Here is a 16,965-nt window from a genome sequence, read left to right on the forward strand (position 1 = left end):
ATCTTAAAATTTTGTGCTAAACTATCACAGGAGTAATCTCACTGTCTCTTATCCTATCACAGGAGTAATCTCACTGTCTCTTAACCTATCACAGAAGTAATCTCACTGTCTCGTAACCTATCACAGAAGTAATCTCACTGTCTCGTAACCTATCACAGGAGTAATCTCACTGTCTCGTAACCTATCACAGGAGTAATCTCACTGTCTCGTAACCTATCACAGGAGTAATCTCACAGTCTCGTAACCTATCACAGGAGTAATCTCACAGTCTTGTAACCTATCACAGGAGTAATCTCACTGTCTCTTACCCTCTAAACAACATAAACATTTTGATATTTATATATACATTCGACTCATAATCAAATTCCGCTCTAAATTCTTCTCCATATTTGGTATCACAGATCTACGATCCTTCAAAAAATTTCTTAATATCATTATGTGGGAATAATCCCTTCTTTTCGATTCAGGATATGCCAACAAGTATGATCCAGGATTTGGTATATTTACAATAACATATAGTCCGGTATAAATAAGATTCCATTTCTTTATGTTCTTCATCAGTTTCGAGGAATGGATGTGTTGCCTCAATAAAACCTTTTCTCCATATTATTTTATTATTCTCTCTCGCATCCAGAACTAATCTTACGTTGCCTCCAGGTTTTGGAACTACTAAGAGCGGAGAACAATATTGTAGTAACACTGTTCACGTTTACATCGCACTTCACTTAGCGTAGCCCGATGTTAACTGACTGGGCATGGCCCGTGCTGCCGGAGTTGTTGTTGTTGTTGTTATGCCGGCAGAGGTCGCGTTCGAATTCTCGCGTGCCCTCTGGTGGACGGGACTCTACTTGCGGCAACTACCGTCCGTGACGCGCCGTGCCAATGTGCGCCTCCTGCGATCTTTCTGGTGGATACTGCACTCCTCCTCCTTCGGGGGGTGAAGCCACTGTGATCCACTGCGTCGGAAGTGGAGCGTCGGGCAGGAGTGATGACCTCCACATCCATTGGAAGGCCGGAGTAGAGGGGATCTGCCAACCCTCGAGCCGGAACCTTCGAATACGGCTGGAAGTGACCCACATGAAGAGGCCCCCGTCGTCCCACAACCGGAGCCCGGGACAGAACGGGTGACAAGCTGTCGAACTCTGGATCCTGTTCCACCTCGGGAGGGGCAAGACTCAGTGGCGGGGACGATGGGGAAGGGACGACCACAGGCCTGCTAGGGGGACCGGCTCTCGCTGGGGCATCTCGAACGATCCCGATACAGGTGCAGGAGCTACTGGAGGCTGCCAAGGCTGAGAACCATCGCAGTGCGGCAGAGTCACAGTGGGGAGAGGAGCTAACATTCCCTGCGAAACCAACACAGGTGCCGGCAATGGAGAAGCCGGTGTCCGAGAGGTCGGAGGGTGGGTGCCTGAACGTGGACGTAGCTAATTATGGTGACGACGTACCACCCGGTCCCCTGCCTGCAAGGTATAGAGCCGGCGGCCATTTCGGTGCAGGACCACCACCGGTATCCAACGTGGATTGCGACCAAACCCATAGGCCCAGACCGACATACCCAGTGGATAGCCAGGTACTCCGTTTTGCGAAGACTGGCGAGGACCAGGCCGGAAGAGGTGCAGCAGAGTCCTAGGTTGACGCCCATGGAGGAGCTCTGCGGGGCTGTGTTCTCCCATTGGTGTGGTCCGGTATGCCGTCAAGAAAAACATCAATGCTTCCTCCGCTTGAAATTCGTGCACATACTTTTTCATCTGCGTCTTAAATGTGCGCACCATGCACTCGGCTTCCCCATTCGATTGTGGATGGAAGGGGGGAGAGCAAACGTGCCGAATACCGAAGCGCCTACAAAAATCCTGGAAGGTCTGCGAAATGAACTGCGGTCCATTGTCCAAGACCAGGGTGATTGGCAGACCTTCCACAGAAAAGATTTTTGCTAGTGCCTGGATTGCAACTTCTGAAGTGGTTGAGGAGCAGCGAACCACATATGGGAATAGGGAATAAGCATCAATGACAATGAGCCAAAAGCCATTGAGAAACGGGCCCGCAAAATCGATGTGAACACGTTCCCACGCTTGGGTTGCCGGCGGCCATGAAGAGAACGCTGCCCTGGGAGATGCCTGTTGGTTCGCACACTGGGAACAGGCGGCCACCAAGTGCTCAATTTCTCTGTCAATACCGGGCCAGTACACATGTCTGCGAGCCAAGGTTTTAGTACGGGGAACACCCCAGTGCCCCACATGTAATAACGTGAGGACCTCCCTTTGTAAACTTGCAGGAACAGCCACACGAGGAGCTGTATCATCGGTAGTCAGAAGGAGAACTCCTTCTAAGACCGAGAGGCGGTCTCGTAGAAGAAAATAATTACGAAGAGGGTCCGAGGCCCGGCCCGGAGGGCGGGATGACCACCCCTGCTGAATGAGGCGAACTACTTGCCGGAGAACCGGGTCAGCTGCCGTTTCCCTGGCGACTTGAGAACTAGTGATTGGGAAGCCATCAACCGCTTGGCGGGACGCCACATCCAAATGAAAACACATAATCTCCTCTCGATCGAACGTAGGATCTGGGCCCACCGGAAGACGGGAAAGAGCGTCGGCGTTGACATGCTGTCCTGTAGGGCGAAAATGAATGTCATAATGGTACTTAGAGAGGAACAAGGCCCAGCGCTGTAGTCTGTGGGCCGCCCTATCCGGAATCGGAGAGGCGGGACCAAATAACGATATTAATGGCTTATGGTCAGTGATTAACTGAAATTGCGTGCCGTACAAGAAAGGGTGAAACTTGGTAACAGCGTAGACAATGGCCAAAGCCTCTTTTTCCACCTGGGAGTAATGGGCCTGCGCGGGACTAAGCGTTTTAGCCGCAAACGCCAGTGGTTGCTCGGAACCATCTGCGTTGCGATGGGCCAGGACCACCCCCGCCCCATACTGCGAAGCATCTGTAGCCAGGACCAACGGCTTATGGGGATCAAAAGTAGCCAAACAAGGGGCTGAAGTGAGGAGGCCCTTCAACGAGGTGAACGCTCGCTCGCATGCAGGCGACCAATCAAAAGGAACACCCTTGTGCAGAAGGCAGTACAGGGGGCGGGCTATAGTGGAAGCCCTATGAATGAACCGGTGGTAATAGGCCATCTTGCCTAAAAAAGCTTGTAACTCTTTCAGCGAAGTGGGCCGAGGAAGGTCGACGATACCTTGGACCAAACTTCCTAGTGGCTGGATGCCTTGCCGAGAGATGGTGTAGCCCACATACTCAATGGACGGTTGGAAGAAGGTTGATTTATGCAGGTTGCAACGCAAGCCCACAGACCTGAATTTGAGAAAGAGGGTGCGAAGGTTGTGCTGCGGCCTGTGACAATTATGTCATCCAGGTAATTAATACAATGAGGGATTGTCGACGTGACATGCTCAAGATAACGCTGGAATATCGCCGGGGCACTGGATATTCCAAAGGCCAACTGCTGGTATTGGTAAAGGCCAAACGGGGTGTTGACGACCGCCAGCCGTTTGGAGTCATCATCAAGTGGTATCTGATGATAAGCCTCCGACAGATCGATTTACGAAAAATATTGGCCTCCCGCCATGGCGGAGAACAATTCATCAGCACGAGGCAAAGGATAGGTGTCCACCACCAATTGGGAATTAATGGTGGCCTTGAAAGCGCCACAAAGACGTAATTTTCCCGAGAGCTTCCTTACAATAACGAGGGGCGAAGCCCACTCACTGGAAGAAATGGGAAGAACGACCCCTAGGGCTGTCAGCCGGTCTAGCTCTTCCTTTACCTGAGGGCGGAGAGCCAAGGGGATCTGCCTCACGCGTAAAAAACACGGGCGAGCCGACGCCTTCAATGTTAAGTGAGCTCCAAAGTCTGAAACACGCCCCAGGCCCTCCTCAAAGATATCTGGAAAGTCTGAGATCAAAGATTCCAATGATTGATAGGGAATGTCTTCGGAGACCAACTGTATGGTGTCAGCGATAGAAAAACCGAAAGCTTGAAAGGCATCCACGCCAAAAAGTTTAGCGGAGCTCGCATCACTGACAACGATAAAAGTAATATGCCGAGTGACTGATTTGTAAGTCATGTCGGTAGTGAATTGACCCAGTAGGGGAATGAACTGTTCACCATAACCGCGTAGACGCCGGTAAACTGGCGTCAACGGGGGCGATCCAAGGTTGGAATAAGTTTGTGCATTCAACAAAGAAACTGCCGCGCCCATATCTACTTGCAGTTGTAATTGGTGGGACCGAACCGACACCTTGATAAAGAGTTTGTGTGCCGATGCGTAGGGAGCCTGGCCCGATGAAACTTCCTGAATGTCAATGTCCATGTCCTCTGTACCTGCTTCCTTCGATTCTTTTGAGGCTGAGCGGCAAACTTTAGCAATGTGACCTTTTTTATTACATTTGCGACAAACGGCCCAACGCTGGGGGCACTCTGACTGATCATGATGTATATAGCACGACGCACAGGACGGCAACAGGGGCCGGTGGCCGGAATTCTGTTTACGCACCGTGCGGGAGCGGCCGTAACGGCCGGATTGTACCGCTCGCACGTCGTCCACCCCGGACACAGTGGACGCGGCCGCGCCGCCCTGAACCGCCGCGACGTCGCACCACGCTTCCAGCTGTTGACCTGCTGCGTGAGAGACTTCATATGATTGAGCAATGGACAGGACTTCCTCGAGGGAAGTGTCTTCTAACTGCAGGGCCCGTTGCCAGACCTCCCTATCAGGGGCCGAACGAACAATGACGTCGCGTACCATAACGTGGGCATACGACTCTCGCGACTGCTCCGTGACAAAATGACACTTGCGACTAAGACCGTGCAGGGTAGCGGCCCACGCCAGGTAAGACTGATGGGGCTGTTTCTTACATTGATAGAACTCGACCCTAGCCGCAACAACATGCGTGCGGCGGCGATAATATGAAGACAGCAATGAACACAATGCGTCAAAAGACATGGACGAGGGTTCCTGCAATGGCGCTAGCTGCCGCAAAACTTGATACAGCGAGGGAGATATCCAACACAAGAAGAGAGCACGACATACCTCCGCATCAGCAACATGAAACGCCTGGAAATGCTGCCGAAGGCGATGTTCATATGCGTCCCAATCCTCCGCCGTCTCGTCAGACGGGGGAAAGGGAGGACGGAACGGCGCTGAAGCAGATGGAGTGGAGAGTGTGGTGTCACCGCCAGACACCACACTTGCTAGGTGGTAGCTTTAAATCGGCCGCGGTCCATTAGTACATGTCGGACCCGCGTGTCGCCACTGTCAGTAATTGCAGACCGAGCGCCACCACACGGCAGGTCTAGAGAGACGTACTAGCACTCGCGCCAGTTGTACGACGACTTTGCTACCGACTACACTGACGAAGCCTTTCTCTCATTTGCCGAGAGGTAGTTAGAATAGCCTTCAGCTAAGTCCATGGCTACGACCTAGCAAGGCGCCATTAACCATATCTGAGAGTCTCACTTGTATCATCAAGAATGCTGTATACAAATGATGGATTAAAGTTAAGTATTAAAGAAGCTACGTACTTTTCTTTATAGCATTCATTACGTATCCTGTTTCAGACATTACGCCAGCCGGCGTGTGTAACGCGTGCATTTCGGCTACTTCCGAGTGGCGTGGCTGTCTTGCTACGCCACAACAGAGAGCAACGCCGGAAGCACTTGTTTCATGGTGGCCATGAGCTCCGTCTGCTGCTCAACCGAAACCCGCACCAAATCCTCCATACCATGGAGAAGCTGTGAAACCAGAACGACGACGCAACACGCGAAAGAACGACCCTATTCGTCGCCAATTGTGTAGTAACACTGTTCACGTTTACGTCACACTTCACTTAGCGTAGACCGGGACTGTGTCCTAGGCATGCCCGATGTTAACTGACTGGGCACGGCCCATGCTGCCGGAGTTGTTGTTGTTGTTGTTGTTGTTGTGCCGGCAGAGGTCGCGTCCGAATTCTCGCGTGCCCTCTGGTGGACGGGACTCTACTTGCGGCAACTACCGTCCGTGACGCGCCGTGCCAATGTGCACCTCCCGCGATCTTTCTGGTGGCTACTGCAAATATGGACTAGTTGATGGTCAATCAAGTTCCATTCTAACATTCTATTTATCTCCCTTTGAATGGATTGTTTTAAACACCAGGGGATCGGATAGTGTGTGTAACAGTAAGTCTGATGTGGCTTCACTTGTAGGTGACAAATATACCCTTTAATAATTCCTGGTTTCTGATCAAAAATCTCTTCATATGCCTCTAACAAATAATGAAGCTGCTGCCTTTGTTCTCTGGTAAGCTGATTTGATTCACTAGCTTTTATCATTGTTGTTTGGTTAAAGTCCTCCTGTTGTATCAAATCCTTTGAAAGCTCATTCCAACGACCGTTTGTAGTGTCAATTAATTGAACTATGGCACTGCGACAATATTTCTCATGCAGCGTTTCCTTTCTATTTACAGCCAGTCTCTTCTCCATTTAATCTAAATTTAGCTATTCCTTCCAAAAAATCAATCTGACAGTCCTATTGGACTGGTCCGATTGGTATTTGTCTCTTCAGCTACTTCAGTGATTATCGGTTGTTGTGGTGAATTCGGTCTATATTGTCTTGCTTGATTCGTGTAATTATTGTTGTTGTTCTGCTGGTGTTGGTAGAACTGTCCTGTGTTGCCATACATTGGATTATATCAATTAAAATTCCTATTGTTCCTAAAATAGCCCCTCGCTGCACCATTACTAAAGTTTCCACTATGGTAATAATTATTGTTTGCATTTTGTCCATTTCTAAGTCTCCTCGGAGAGTGTAGTTGGTTATGATTATTGTTACTGCTACCATTACTGCCATTCCCATTCGAGTTGCAGCTCGGATTCGCTTCTATTACTCTTCTTTGATATGACATTTCTCTTGCCCTTTTATTGTCCTCCTCAATTATATCAATATGATCAAGCGTAGTCATAAATGAGTCTATATCCTTATCATTTATATATAACAGCTGATTCCTTATACTGGTGGGTAGTCTGGACTTGAGTATCCTAAGTATATCCGGCAAAGGAATCGGTACATCCCAATACAAAGATTTATTAATGTATTTCTCAAAATATCTCTTTAGAGATCCTCTAGAAAATAAGAAAGACTCAGGATATAATACTTCCTGCCTAAGTCTTTCTTGTATTCCAGCAGACCAATATTTTGCTAGAAAAGCCTGCTCAAATTCTTTATAACATTTACAAGAAGATGTTTGTTTGGATGCCCACAATGCTCCTGACCCTTGTATATATACAGATACAAAACTAATCTTTTGCCATTCTGTCCAAGATCATGGAATTAGACCTCTGAAACTTCGAATGAAGACTACAGGATGAACATTCTTTTTGTCAGGGTTAAAGATTTGAAATTGTCTCTGTTTAATCATCTTTTCCTCAATGGTACTACGATTCCAAAAATCATCCTGTTCGACTTTTCCCTGTGGCTATCCGTTATATCGAATCTAACTTGTGACGTTCCAGTTCTGTCTACATCGGATCTTGACATGGATGGAATGTCACGCGCAGATTGAGAATTTTGTTTCCTACTTCTCGCTGTTTCTAAATCCTCTGTGAGAAATTTAGTGATCTATCTATATTTTCTTTCCAACGCGAGAATTCTTCGCCAAGTTGTACACGAACTTCCTTTAACCCTTTGTTGAAAAAATTCTCCTCGGAACTCTCTGAAATTGACTGTAAAGCTACTTTCACAGTTTCTTCTGTGGTTTCCGAAGGAAAATTTTGCCGCTCTAATGTCATTTCTGAAAACTTTCCCGCTAGTACATTCATTCTATGTTCCACTGTCGTCTGTTTTTCCTTCACTTCCTCAAATTGCTTCTTTAGATTATCTTGGGATTCTATAATTTCTGGTATCATAGCTACAGAACACTGTATGTCCTCTTGAGCTTGTATTACTTGAGGAAACAGTTCTACTTGTTTTTGTATCGTGTCAATTTTGACGGATACATATTCGGTTAGTTCCGCTTTTAATTTTCTATTGTTTTCTTGGCATTGTTGGCGGACCTGCTCAATTTGAGCAATAAGATTCTGTTTTGTCCTTTGTGCCTGTTCTTTTATTTCCTGTGTCTGGGTATTTAATCTCTGATCTAATTCGGTAAAGGTTGCTCTTCATTGATTTTGTAATTGTGTTTGATTTTCGGCTAATTGATTTTGGAGTTCATTTTGTATAACGGATAAGTCTCGTTTTACCTCCACTTGGCCTTCGGCTAATAGAGACAACTGTTGCATAATAACAACTAATGTGTCAACAACACACTGATCAGCTGTTGTATGAATGTTTTCTGAACCAGCAGGATTATTTATATTGCTACTGCTAGCCACAACAGTCTCAGAATTGCTATCCGTGGCCTCTGCTTTTGCGCAAACAGCTGAAGGCTGTTGCACGTCTCATTGCTGATTCAATGACATTTTAAATGCCGCTCTAGTCAATACCATTAAATAACTGTCAATACCAGGTTCTAGTCACTAAATACAGTTTTAAATTTACTGTTGTAGACACACTTAACTTTCAAATTACTTCACAGATGGTATAAAGTTCAATGTCCAGATACGAAAATCACACAATATACAGTTCTACAATCTAACTACTATCTGGAAAAAGTTCTTTCTAAATTGATTTCAAACTATTTTAACTACAGGATAAAAAAAATTAGATTTCTCTGGCCTTGTTCCTTAGTCTCGTTGTTGTCCAATAGCTGAAATCGTTTCTTGGTATCCGCAATCTTTTACTAGGGGCACCGTATCTCACTTCAGGTTCGTTACCTCTCGTTCTCGTTGGTTTTCATGAAACAAAAAAATACATATATTATATAATAATCCAAGAGAGTCCTGTCACACTGGCACCACTGTAATTTTTCCTCCTATCAATGTAGTTATATAGTTCTCAATTCGTTCGAGCAATCAGTCATTCATAATATGAAACACAGTCATAGCTCATTCACTCAAATGATTCAGAAATTTTACTTGTTAGAATGAAATCAGGCAATGATTCTTCTTCTCTGCAGGCTTGTGCTTTGTGGCAGTCTGCCAATCTGTACAAATAAAATGTCTCGTAATTTTGGGAGCGTTGTATAATCAGTCGGGAAACATCAGATCAAGCGGATATTTGGCTTTGATGAAGTTTAACCTTCCAAAGAAGTAATGGAGCTCTTGGATTATTAAATGCAGGTTCGTATCCAGTCTTTCGGAAGTTCCCTTCTGATTAACAACTCCGCAATATATCGATGAATATCATTAATTCTCAAATGTCAAATACACACCTTTTGTATGAAGGAGCAATATATATATATTTCCCTTTTAATCGTACAGTTCGTCTCAGTTATCTTCTGTCATAAATCTCAATATTCAGATTACAATTCTTCAAACAATGCTCAGGCTAATCGGCACGAAGACAATCTCGGAAGCTTTTTTTCTAACAACCACCAGAGAGAGTACTACAAAGAATAATTATGGGCTCATGGCATAGCTACTGTATGAAACTACTTTGCGCATGGATTCTGCGAGTATGAAGATAGAAAATTAGTAAACGTCATTCAAGGGTAGAATTGTATCAGAATAATTCATCGAATATAAAGAGATATTACATACCCAAGAGGACACCATCATCATTTAACCATACAGTGAAGCTGCATGCCCTCGGGAAAAATTACCACCATAGTTTCCCCTTGCTTTCATCTATTCTTAATTAAGTGACTGAAGTTTCTTCACTATACCTATGGTATCTACTTCTAAATTACTTATGTTGACAACTGTTCTTGATTTGTAAATACCATTGAGAGACTTAGAAGAGGCAGGTATAATTGATCAGGTCTGTCAGTCTGTTAGACATTATTCAAGTCATTGTAGAGAGGATCCAATAATGGGAGCATGTACCTCAGTTACTCCAAGAACATCTGGTACCATTTCCTGTCCAACTGTTCCATTTAGTTGGATTGAAACTTACCTCAAAGGCAGGTTTCCCAAGTTGATAAATAGGAAGAAATGAATAGTTGTGTGACCTCACTATTTGCCCATTATCAAAGTTGTACAGATTGCTGGAGCTCTGGAAATCTCCATGTTTCTTGTACAAGATATAATTTTGAAGTACTTAGCAACACATGTAACAGTTGACAATATTAGAAAAGTGTTTCATTTGAGACTTATCTGCGGTAATTTCACAGTGTATGACCATGCACAGGATCGCACCTTTCTAACGTATGTAGACAAATGATCTCTCAGGACAATTTAATAAACTGTTGGCAGATATGCTCTTGATGTCCACTGATATTACATTGAGAGTGTGGGGTACAATACTGCCTTTTGTGACATTTGTCTACAACATAGCAAAGAGAGTCATTTATGTTTATTGCTATTATTCCTGATCAGCAATTGGGAGGCTGAAGTGACAATGGATACTGTTTGTTTCAATATGACAGTGCTCAGGCTCATTGCACCAGATAGTAACCCAAGCTGAAGAAGCATTACAGCTGGCATGCATACGCACTTTCAGATGCCCAGGATAAGGAGTGTGCACATTGTATCACCAAACACTGACATGTAAGCTTGATATAGTGCACACTATTAGATTTGTGTGGAAGGTCAGCCAATCAGAGAAATGATTAAAGTGCTTCTGTGGCCTGTGCTGTATCCTGTGTCACTTGTTGGACGTTACCTGTGAAGCTGAGGAAACAAAAGCACAGTGAAATTGTATGTGTTGTTCAAATGAAGCTGTATCGTAGTCCTGGGTTGAAGATTGAAGGTTGGGATGTCCATTACATGGAATATGAAGGTCACATTCTCTCTCAATAATTAAATTTCTTTGAATATCAGAGAAACTTTGAGGGCTTGATAGTGGAACCAGAGCGCAAGGATGCACTACTGCTGTCATCCGTAGGACTGCTGACTGGTTCCGGGACCAGAAAGCATTACTTGACTCGAAACCAGCTGGTTGCCATTTTGTGAAGGAGGAGAGCAGTGCTGCTCGCGTACTGCGAGTTGTCTGACCAGATGTAATGAATGTAGTTGTTAGGTGACTGGCTCAATCATCACAACTGCAATTATAGATGTAATGGATGTAGTTGTTAGGTGACTGGATCAATCATCTCAACTGTAATTATGTAGCATTTAAAATTTGTATTATCTGGTGCGAGGGTAATCCCAAAAGTAAGGTCTCCTGTTTTTTTATAAGTACAGAACTCTGTTTGTGTGGCAGTTGGTCACACTGTTACGAAGAATGCTTCACGCACTGTGTGTAAACATGCGCGCGCCACACTGAGGTGCTCAGTCGTGCCTTGCCAGCCGTTGAGACTGGAGCTGCCATTGGATGTTACCGCCAAGTGCGAATTGCACGCAGTTATTCGGTTTTTGAATGCAAAGGGCACTGCGCCGATTGAAATCCATCGCCAATTGACGGAAGTGTATGGTGAGTCGTGCATGGATATCAGAAATGTTTGTAAGAGAGTTTGTAGCTGGTGAGACAGAAATTCATGACGAATAGCATCTCAGTGAGCTGGTATGACATGGGCATACAAAAAATGCCACAGCATCTACAAAAATGCATCGACAGAAATGGTGATTATGTAGAAAAATAGCTAAATGTTCAAGCTGTAAACTGATGTAAACCATTGTAGAAATAAACAGGTCTATGTACTTACAAAAAAAAATAGGAGACCTTACTTTTGAGATTACCCTCGTAGATTCTAGACCTTACCTTCATGGAATTTTGGAATTTATTGCAAAATTCTGTCTGTGTAAAAGTAGCTCCCTCTCTGTCGAGGCAGGCAACTCGGCTCCATCTGTACTTTTGTGTGTGCTCAGTAAGTGTGCTTTTTGTGTGAGGCATCAGTTTTTGTTGATGACCATGCTCTTGTAACTGTACTTTCATTTATGATAACATTAAAGTTATCCTTGTAGTCATTACCATCTGTACTGTAATTGTGTAAGTGATGAAGAATTGTTGACAAATGTTGTGAAACTGAAGAGTATTTGTAGACAGTAGTCTTTAAACTAATAATAATAATAATTGAAAATAACCTAAGTAGAAGTGAGTAAAGTAAGAATTTGTTCTTAATGAGAGCCAAATCCTATCGGATGAAGGGTAGTACTGTTACAAGCCGTAGTTATACAATATTGAAGGTGGGAATGTCTTTAAAACATGGTATGGTACATCCAATAAAACAGAAACACGTTCAGCTGCATTGTCATCCAGCACTTGGGATCCACTGTTGGATAAAGGCCTGCTCCAGATTTTATCATGTCTTTCAGTCTTAAGGTGCACTGTCCTTGTGTGTTTTCTTACATTGTCTGCTGTTCTATGTGCCAGTACATTATACTATACTATGGGATGGCATGGTATGGTATAGTATGGTACGCATGGTCGCTTATCTCTTTGAGTGCAGCGATGTCCCCCTTGTCTCACCTACCACTCTTAACTTGACTGCATGTCCCAAGTCTTAATTACAGCCATAAATTATAGATTCCACACTAGTCTGTTGCCTGCTACATTTCTCTGGTCTTCTGTCTCTCATAGTAATTCCCACCACTAGCTGGACGACCCTATGCTTTTGTATGGTACTCACATTAATAGTCACTATTGTAAATTGGAAGTGGTGATGTGCACTCATTGCTAGGTTTCCATTTTGCACACATTGTACATTTTATTTTGAAAATACTATAATTTACTGTACACTTTGCAGGCTGATTTTACTTTTCTATGCATTATTCTTATTACACACTATCTGTAATCTTCACATTCCTTAAATACAAAGACTCATCCCTGATTTTAAAACTTCATTGCTAATTTACACCATTTTATTTTCATTTTGATCTTTTTGTGTACATCTAAAGTATGTCTGTATGTTTACTCAGCAATTAACACTCAAAGGTTTGGAAGAATTACATGACTTTCTGGCTATTTGCCTACTGTCCCACTCTGACATAACACATGATAAATGACACTAATTTTGTTATGAACCTTATTGTGTAACTTTTTCATGCTGTAGTTCTGAAATCCTGGAAGCTAATCTCAATTTGGTCTAGTACATTATAATCTTGTTCAAAATTCTACTTTGCCCCCCCTCCCCTCCCCCCCCCCGCCCCCCTCCAGTGTTTAACCTGTAGCCTCTAAGGCTATGGCAAACCTAAAACATGGTCATTCCTCAGAAGACACTGCACAGATTTCACTTCCCATGCACTACATGGTGATGAGTGTCTGCCCCTTTTTACTTCAAGTGCTCATGTCTCATGCAGCGAGCCAGATGAAGTGCTGATACTCACCTAACCACCAACTGAACAGGCCTGTCCTGGGCAATATGCAAATAAATTGCTGTCTTTGGGTCACCTTCCTCACAAGGTTTTTTGTGCGGCTGTTCCAATGTAAGTTGTTGTTATTGTATTCCTTAGGTTTAATTAAAAAAGCAAACTTTAAATTTGTTGATTTGATGTGTAATTTAAAATTTAATGGAATTTCTTTGTTCCACATTACTCTGGCCATAACATACCGTATTTACTCGAATCTAAGCCGCACTTTTTTTCCGGTTTTTGTAATCCAAAAAACCGCCTGCGGCTTAGAGTCGAGTGCAAAGCAAGCGGAAGTTCTGAAAAATGTTGGTAGGTGCCGCCACAACTAACTTCTGCCGTCAAATATATGTAGCGCTACACAGGCATGCTTTGTAGGCACAGAGATAAATACTGGCACCAAAACCTCTGCGTCAGTAAATAAATTAAAAAAAAAAGGTGGAAGACGAGCATTTTTTTCTCCGCCCCGAGTTTCGACCACTGCATTTTCATACATTATCCAACGAAGTAAATACAAATTCCGTATTGTTCATCTTCGAATGTAGCAGAATTTCAGTGTACTATGAAAATCCGACTGGCAAGACTGTTAGGGATGTTTGTCAATATGGCCAACTCTATGTTCTGAATTTTTTCCTACCTGTGAGAAGTGATGGTTGCTAATAGGAACCTGATGAAATGTGAATCACATGCAGTATTCTCTCCACCATAAGAATAATACGAATATAAACATTTTGCCATGTATTCTTTCGTGTTTGCTGCTATCTCATTTAAATCCTGTCTGCCTAATAAACTACGAAACTAGAGTGAGACAACAGCAAACGCGGAAGAATATACGTATCGTGTCATGTTTATATTCGTATTATTCTTATGCCTAATAGTGATACAGTCAGAAATGAAGCACGGCAACTGACTAGATTTTTAAATCTAAGATGACTAATTTCTGTGCAGAATTTGATGTACTAAAGAAGCGGCTGCAAAGATTTTCAAATGGAGAAAAATTTTCGCCTAACTCTCGTTCAGAACATGTTCTATCATACGCAGTCTATTATTTGGTTCTTGTTGATCATTATCAAAGAAAGCAGCAGTGTAAGTAACAACAAATAGCAGTCTCTTGCCATTGTTTCGCTAATGAGATGATTCCTCTCTTTTATTTTATTTTAATTTTTTTTATTGTAAGTGGCGGTAGCGTGCACAAAAGCAAGCCATGCTGCGAGCGGCGACAGGTCGTAAACACGCACTATCAGAATGCCACAAACAATGCATGATGCAGTACAGCAATGCATTTTCAGCTTAGAGCGACGTAAACACCTATAACAAAGAAAATGGCACTTATCAGATCAAAGCAAAATAAGCAGTCGATTCAAACCAGACGAAGCACGTGAAAAAGGAAGAGTACCCGTATAAATACGGCTCCGCCTGACGCATAGCAATGGCTACCTACCTGGTAAAGCTTAAGGCTAAGCTTACGACTCGAACCAAACTGCTGTAGCTGTATCGTCTTTCATTCGACCTAAATTGTGTCTCATAATATAATGGACCAACTTTGTTTCGATTTGGAGGTGCGGCCTAAAACTTTTCTCTTCCCTTGAATTTCGAGTTTCAAATTTCAGGTGCGGCTTAGATTTGGGAATTTTTTTTCTCTTTATTTTGAGTCTCATTTTTCAGGTGCGGCTTAGATTCTAGTGCATCTTAGATTCGAATAAATACGGTAGTTGCTCTTGACACATACTTTCATATTTTCTTTAACAGTTTCCCTCCACTTGCTGATATTGATCAGCACCTGATATAAACTGGCAAGATAAATGTGGAGATGATAAAATCAGGGGAACCACTCTACCCAGTAAAACACTACCTCAAGCTAGCAACAATTCTGTGATAACTGATATTCTAGAATGCAAACAAGGTACAAAATTGTGAGTTGGAGTGATGGATGCTGTTGTCACATGTAATAGTTCAAAAGAGTATACATTAAGCTTTACTTCTATAAAATAAACACACATGAAGACACACATACACACACTTCTGTGTTGCAATAGTTGTAGTTAAAAACCTCTTTAAACAGTGTCAAACAATGGAAAATCCAGAATGGAATGTAACATTATTATGAAAAGAACAGTTGCTATTCACCATATAGCGGATATGCTGAGTCGCAGGTAGGCACAACAAAAATACTGTCACAAAATAAGCTTTCAGTCAACAAGGCCTGTGTCAATAATGGATGAAAGAAAAAAAAAAAACCACACACACACACACACACACACACACACACACACAGTCTCTGGCAGCTGAAGCTATACTATTAGCAGCAGCAGCAGCAGCGCATGATGGGACAGGCAAGTGGGTGGGGGTAAGGAAGAGGTGGTTGGGGAGGGGGATGGGATAGCAAGGTAGGGGTGGGGGACGGTGATGTGCTGCTGGGGAGCGTGCAGGGATGAGGTGGAGAGAGGGTAGGGCAGCTAGGTACAGTCAGTGGGTTAGATGGAGGGTGGGGGAGACATAGAAAGGGGGGGGAGGGGGAAGCAGATAAGGAGGGAAGTAAAAATATTGGGTGCACTGGTGGAATTGAGGGCTGTGTAGTGCTGGTATGGTAACAAGAAAGAGGGTAGATGAGTAAGGATAATGACTAATGTAGGTTGAGGCCAGGAGGGTTATGGGAATGTAAGAAGTACTGCAGGGAGAGTTCCCACCTGCACAATTGAGAATAGCTGGTCTTGGTGGGAAGGATCGATACGGCACGGGCTGTGAAGCAGTCATTGGAATGAAGAATGTCATGTTGGGCTGCGTTCTTGGCAGAAGGGTGGTCCAGTTGTTTCTTGGCCTCAGTTGGTCAGTGACCATTCATGCAGACAGACAGCTTGTTGGTTCTCATGCCCACATAGAATTGCAGCACAGTGGTTGCAGCTTAGCCTCTACATCTCATTATTCGTTCCACAGGTAGCCCTGCCTTTGATGGGATGGGTGATGTTTGTGTCCGGACTGGAACAGGTGGTTTCTTCTGGTTCATAATTCCCTGTCGTATAACTTCCAACATTGTGTTACCCATGGTATTTGGGAAGGAAAAAAGAAAGAAAGAAAGAAAGAGAGAGAGAGAGAGAGAGAGAGAGAGAGAATGAGAGAGAATGTGTTTATTGTTAAATTATCTTAACAGTGCCGTATTATTGGGGAAGTACAACATATATGTTTCAGTGCAGAGCTGTATTGGTGGAAAGGACAAAACCAGCGGACTTTCCAAATTGGCATGTTCCCACGCTGCATTGTGGACCCTATGCGTAAAAAACACCCTGATGATATTAGCAAGCCTTTGCAGAATTCATTCATACACACAGGTAATATTACTGCATAGTTCTTATTTTGATTATATTTGTATTAGACATATCTCTTCCATACCAGTAGGTACAAATTGAGTATGGTGCTCATAGAAATCTAATTATTTTGTGCAGAAATCATTTTCTGGATTTTCTGTACCTACCAAACTAACAAATTACAACTTGTCTTTTAACCAATCATGTTAAAGTGTGCATCATTTACGATGGCAGCCGAGATTAGGTTCGTTCTGCGCATCTGACGACACAAAACACAAGTCAGCCAATGAACAGAGAACGACGTTGCCAGAGCTTGACTGCAGTGCAGAGCACGGACGAGTGTCTTCAGTTTTAG

At 43.6% G+C, this 16,965-nt stretch overlaps 1 protein-coding gene across 3 annotated transcripts in view; it reads left to right on the forward strand.

Annotated features, from left to right (window-relative positions):
• LOC126176021 (activated Cdc42 kinase Ack) overlaps positions 1-16,965 on the forward strand; it is a 497,712-nt gene that overhangs the window by 234,485 nt on the left and 246,262 nt on the right. For all 3 annotated transcript variants that reach the window (XM_049923148.1, XM_049923146.1, XM_049923147.1), the window contains exon 9: positions 16,495-16,634. In XM_049923148.1, coding sequence (XP_049779105.1) covers positions 16,495-16,634 — 140 coding nt within the window. The remainder of the gene's footprint in view (positions 1-16,494; positions 16,635-16,965) is intronic.

The sequence above is a fragment of the Schistocerca cancellata genome, chromosome 3, assembly GCF_023864275.1.
Source record: "Schistocerca cancellata isolate TAMUIC-IGC-003103 chromosome 3, iqSchCanc2.1, whole genome shotgun sequence".
Classification (NCBI taxonomy): domain Eukaryota; kingdom Metazoa; phylum Arthropoda; class Insecta; order Orthoptera; family Acrididae; genus Schistocerca; species Schistocerca cancellata.